Raw genomic sequence first — 6000 nt, forward strand, 5'->3', positions numbered from 1 at the left:
CTAGCTGAGCTCCCAGTTGCAAATTATAGTTCATACTTTTGATATTTAAAAAATTGTTAGTGGAGAAGAAACTGAATCATCCAAAGGCCAAATGCCTTGGGCAAGGTCTATGTTCAGAAATTATTGGCACTTGTATAGCTTGGAAAAATTCCTTCAGCTGCCCACGAGTTAATTTCTGTTTTTTGCGCCGAGAAGAGTACCTAGCAATGGACAGAAACTGATACGAAACCCGCTAATAATTGACACAATCCTAATTAATTTAGTCTCTAAGGTTGAATTTAAACCTAAAATTGAATGGAATTGTGATCCAATGCTCAACGAAGCACGAACCTTGGTATGTAAGGATGCTATAATCAGTTATGCATGATCTGATTGATAAGTCAAAAGCTTGAAACGTCACGGAAATTTGATAAGTTCAAAGAGTTTGTTTTTAAATGAAAGAGAATGAACTCTCTCACTAATTGTATCAAAACTAATATGTCTCTATTTATTGTATGGGAGTATATTATATAGGGTTGTTTACAAGAATTTTTAGAAATAAATCCTAAACCAAAATCAAATTGGAATTTTAATCTAAAGCAAATAAAGAAAAAAATTTAGATCAAATCATAATCCTAATTTAAGCGAATAGAAAAGAATCTAAATCAAATGAGAATACTAATCAGCTTAAATGCTTTACATCAATTAAAATGAAAACTCGGCAAATAAAAGAGAAATAACTAATTTAATTCTCCAATAGCCTTAAGAAATGAGAAAATATTTAAAAAGGAAAGTGGTATATTTTCCCGCCATAATTTGTAAGTCAACTTCCTATTTTATGGAAGTGATTATTTGGAAACTTCAAAATGTTGAATTGTGCATTTATCATTTGTAATTTATTTAACGGGTCTCCACGAATTTGATCAAGTACAAGTTGCTTGAATCAACCCATTAAACACTTCTTTGAATATTTTTGCTTGAGCTATTATAACGGATCTGATAGGAATTTGAATAAGATCTCAATATACTTCATCCCACATACTTGTGACAATTTTGTCCTCAATCTCATCAGAAACGATTAGCACATCCAAAAAAGACAAAACAAATCCCCATGACTGTTTTATTTTATTTCATTATTAATTCTTTTGATTTTTATTCTGAAAATATATATTTTTTCATATATATTATGTGGCTTTATTTTCAAAATAAAACAGACATGGAAATTTGTTGTCATTTTTGCGCTCGTTTCTGATGAGACTGAGGACAAACTATCACAAGTATATATATACATAAAATTTACGAGGCTTTGGATGCCATGAAGCATGAAATGCATGATGCCCAACTAGCATACATAATAAAGAGCAATTATAGGATCACACAAAGAGACTCTATTTTCATTTTCCAGCTGGTCATTTTCATGCCAAGGCTCAGGTTTTGGTCCCCACCTTTTATCGTCATCATATAAGCAAGCGGTACCACCACTTAAGTTTGAAATTGATGAATTTTTTTTTTCTTTTCATTAAAAACTAATGTTCTAACAGTTATTGTGAACATATAATTTACCTTTCACATCTGAAAAGAGATGCGCTTCTGCTGGGGCATTTTCAAAACAATCCAAGTTTATACAATTAAAGATTTTGTTTTTTTTTTCCCTCAAAATTATCTTACTGAAGTCAGAACTAACATCGTTGGGTCACTGAATTATTTGCTTCAATCTGACCTTTGGCAAAGAGCATAACAATAAGAAAGAAAAGTCTATTTCACTTAAAGAAATCTTACAACCAAACCAACAAACAAATCTAAACAACTTAAATTTCTCCATCTAAACAGATCGAAAGGGCCATCAAAAGCAAAAGTTTAAATTGAAAGCAAATGTAATAATTACAACCACCATCACCCACCCAAGAAGAGAATAAAATGAAACAGATCATATCCACCACCAAAGTATTCTTGAAAAAGGAGAAAAGAAAATTAGTACAATGGGGTCTACAGAAAAAGAAAAGTTGAGTGCCAAATCAAACATACAACAAACACGAGGCATATCGCAAAGCAAGGATGATTTAACCCAACTCATCTTGAAGATATGTTGTCTAAATCATCTGGCTGTAGGCCATGGTGTCCTTGAGTGCTAGAAGGATGCAGTTCCTCTATTCGCTTTATCACTTCTGACATTGAAGGACGATTGTCCGGGTATTGTGCTGAACAATCTATTGCAAGCTGCAAAAGCTGGACCATCTCCTCCTCAACATTCTGGTATCTAAGAAGTTCAAGATCAAAAACCTCTGAAGTCCACTCGTCTTTAACTATGGACTGAACCCATCTTGGGAGGTCAACCCCCTCCTCGTTCAGGAGGGCATGGGTTGGGGCCTTTCCAGTCAACAGCTCCAAAAGCAGTACCCCAAAGCTATAGACATCAGCCTTCTGGGATACTTTGCAGGGATCAGTCACCTCTGGTGCACGATAGCCAGCTACCCGGTTGGGGGTAGAGGAAGGCCCCACCAGGTGGGCAAGGCCAAAATCAGAGACTCGAGCCTCATAAGATTTGGTCAGTAGAATATTAGATGATTTTATGTTTCCATGGGAGACATTAGGGCCTTGAGTGTGTAGGTATTCAATGCCACGAGCAGCTCCAAGGGCAATGAGAGACCTCATTTCCCAGTTCAATGGTGTCCTACCTGCTCCTTTGTTCCCTGGGGAATAAATTAAGAGAGAAGATTGTTGTGAAGACAAGCTAATAACAATAAAAAGATTCAAGCATTTGTTGATTCTCTTTATACCTACCGAGTTCAACATTCAATTTCAATTATGGAGTTTGCTGAAAAGTTCTCATTAATTGACTTCAACAGAACAACAGCAAAATGACTGAAGATGATATAAAATATAACAAAAACCTCAAAAACCAAATCATGTAAACATAAGAGCCATAACAATTCTATCAAAGTAAATCCCTTCACAAGATGATTAAATTATATCCACAAGCAAACGCTAGAAAACTTAACAGATGCAATAAATAGAAAACTTCACAGATGTAACAAATAGTCTACTATATCAACAGAACTCATTTTTCCACAAAAGTAAGGAACTCAAGGAGCTCAAAAGAAAGCTAAAAACCAGCATAAAACAATATCACCTCTCATAAATACAAACTGATAGCACATTAAACAAATCCCTAACAATAAATTGAAGAATATAAATGAGTAATCTGAAAAACTAAATAATTGTCCATTAAAAGAAAATCATTATAGAAAAAAAAGAATTAAAAGTGAAAATATTTTCAAACATACACAATAATTCGTAATCACTAATAGCAAATGATTAAACATAAAATCCAAATAACCATTGAACAATTAGAAAAACTTACCATGTAATAATGCAGACAAGCTTCCCATAGTCAAGTAATCATAGACAAGAAGCTTTTCATCCATACTGTAATAATAAGCTCTAAGAGGAACCAAATTTTCATGATTTACAGCTCCCACTCCTTCAATTTTATCCTTGAACTCCCTCTCAGAAATGGTAACATCCTTCAATCTTTTGACAGCCACAATTGTTCCCATTTCTAAAACAGCCTTATAAGCAGTGCCAAAAGTCCCCTTTCCCAAAACTTCAGCAGAAGCCCTCAACAAGTCCTCCAAGTCAAACACTCTGGCGGCGTTCCCAAAAAATACCAACTTTTTAGTAGCACCATTGACATTGCTATTCACTTGTGTTTTACCATTCCCATTCCCAATCCCAACCATGGCTGCTGCTGCGGCTGCCGCCACTGAATACCCATTGTCCATTTCCCCAACTGCCTTGTCATCAACAATTTCAACTTCTTGTTGCTTTAAAGAGGTAATGTCAACAGACCTTGTGTTCCTGTTGCTCTTCTTTCTACACAAAATCAATAAGATCAAAAGTATTAACAGAAAACCAATTACAGATCCAATCACAATCCCTGCAATTGCACCACCAGAGAGCTTCTTCTTTTCCTTCTCCCCATGACTAATCTCATCAGTTCCGCTAGGTGTACTTGGCACAACCAGACTTGCTTTGGTACCACAATCTTGGAGAGGTTTGCCACAGAGAGAATTACCCAAAAAGGAATTCGACCCAAATGTTTGAAACCTCTTTGGAATCGACCCATTTAACAAATTGTTGGAAACATTCAGCTGTTGAAGATTCGGCAAAACATCATCAAAACCAGGAATGGACCCAGAAAGACGGTTGTTTTCAAGAAACAAAGTCTTCAACTTGGTCAAATTTTTGAAGCCGGAGGGGATTTCACCAGAAAAATTGTTGGTGGCAAGATTTAAGCGAACAAGATGATGCAAACCAACCAAAAAAAGAGGTACCTCACCCGAAAAATGGTTGCCTTGTAAATACAAATTCCGAAGATTGGAACAAGAAGCGAGATCAGATGGAAGCTGTGAAGTGAGAGAGTTGAAACGAAGGCTGAGAGTTCGAAGTGAGGTTAAATTGCCTAGAATGCCGAGTGGAATTTGGCCCGAGAGGGCCACGCCAGGTAGTCTAAGCATAGTCACCCGGTTCTGTTCGCACTCAACACCCGCCCATTTGCAAGGACTCGCCTCATATACGTTCCATAAGAGTGTTCGGCCACCGACTGATGACCGAAGAGCAAGGAGAGCTGCGCGGTCTGAAGATAGATCACTGAAGCTGAAGCTGAAGGTGCTGATTATCAGAAGCAGTAGCAAGAAAATATTTTGGCTCTCAATCTGCATTTGCATTGCCATTCGTTGGTCTAATCAAACAGACGTTACAACATCAGAGTGTTTAAACTCAACTTGTTCTACAGCATTGTAGTGAGAAAAAGAGATTTAAGTTTTTAAAAAACAAAAATGGAAAAACTGTAATAGGGAAAAGAAAAAGACAAGCTGGGTTCAGTAGAGGACAATATTATATATAAAACAGTTAAGAGGGGAACCCAAACCCTAGCCAGCTGTAAAGCCTGTAATGCTGTATGCTTTGCTCTACAGTAGTACAACAACTTACCAGTGGCTACGAGTCAACTCTACTTCCTCAGTCTCTTTTTTCTTTTCTTTTTTTTTTAAAGAAGTTTTAGCTGCACAGCTACGATACATGCATGTATGTGATACATGCATGTATGACAATTGTTTGGATCGGTTGTCCCTTAAATAAATTAAAAATAATAAATATAATAATATTCAAATATAATAAATAAAAGAATTATTATTTTAATATTAAAGGACACATAATAAAAAAAATTATTTTTATAATAATAAAAAATGAGTTTCAAGTTTAATGTCTCGGTATCATTTTAAGCATGGATTTCATTGAAAAATTGCCCAAATCAGAGGGAACGGATACAATACTTGTCGTGGTGGATAGATTAAGCAAATATGCTCATTTCATTCCCCTGAAACATCCTTTTGCAGCAAGGAGTGTGGCCGACAAATTTGCCAAGGAGATAATACGCTTGCATGGGATACCAAGGAGCATTATATCAGATCGAGATAAAGTGTTCATGAGTAACTTTTGGCAAGAAATCTTTCGACTAGAAGGAACTGCATTAAAGCATAGTATGGTGTATTACCCTCAATCTGATGGGCAGTCGAAAGTCGTCAATCGTTGCTTAGGCACTTATCTTCGCTGTTATGCATCAGGACAACCATGTTCATGGTGTAAATGGCTACCTTGGGCTGAGTATTGGTATAATACTTCATACCATACTTCAACAAAACACAGCCCATTTCAAATTTTATATGGGAGAGCACCCCCAATACTAATTCGTTACACAGCTGGTAGTAGACCGGTTTCTTCTGTTGAAGATATGTTGGAGAGTAGAGACGCCCAATTGGATGAACTTAAAATGCAATTGCTCCGTGCACAACAGAAAATGAAGGTTGCAACAGACAAGCGTCGTCGAGATGAGCAGTTTGCTATCGGCAATAAAGTGTTTGTTAAACTTCAACCTTATCGACAACGTTCCTTGGCTGCTCGGCGAAATGAAAAACTTTCTCCAAGATATTATGGGCCCTTTGAGATTGCTGCTCGTATAGG

General features: G+C 36.4%; 1 protein-coding gene across 1 annotated transcript; it reads right to left on the reverse strand.

Annotated features, from left to right (window-relative positions):
- Window positions 1–1889: 1889 nt before the first annotated feature.
- LOC18054979 (probable inactive receptor kinase At1g48480) lies at window positions 1890–5128 on the reverse strand. Its single transcript, XM_006451523.2, has 2 exons — window positions 3341–5128; window positions 1890–2669 (listed from the first exon to the last, which is right to left on the reverse strand). Exons 1-2 carry the CDS (start codon window positions 4710–4712, stop codon window positions 2050–2052), a joined length of 1992 nt encoding a protein of 663 aa, XP_006451586.1. The 5' UTR covers window positions 4713–5128; the 3' UTR covers window positions 1890–2049.
- Between the last annotated feature and the right edge of the window lie 872 nt (window positions 5129–6000).

The sequence above is a fragment of the Citrus clementina genome, unplaced genomic scaffold, assembly GCF_000493195.1.
Source record: "Citrus clementina cultivar Clemenules unplaced genomic scaffold, Citrus_clementina_v1.0 scaffold_1, whole genome shotgun sequence".
Classification (NCBI taxonomy): Eukaryota; Viridiplantae; Streptophyta; class Magnoliopsida; order Sapindales; family Rutaceae; genus Citrus; species Citrus x clementina.

Bases quoted from the DNA above. Each gene is read 5' to 3' on its own strand.
- LOC18054979 (XM_006451523.2), bottom strand. From the start codon at position 4,712: ATGGCAATGCAAATGCAGATTGAGAGCCAAAATATTTTCTTGCTACTG. The intron at 2,670-3,340 runs GTAAGTTTTTCT...TTTATTCCCCAG, and splicing joins CTTGTCTGCATTATTACATG to GGAACAAAGGAGCAGGTAGG.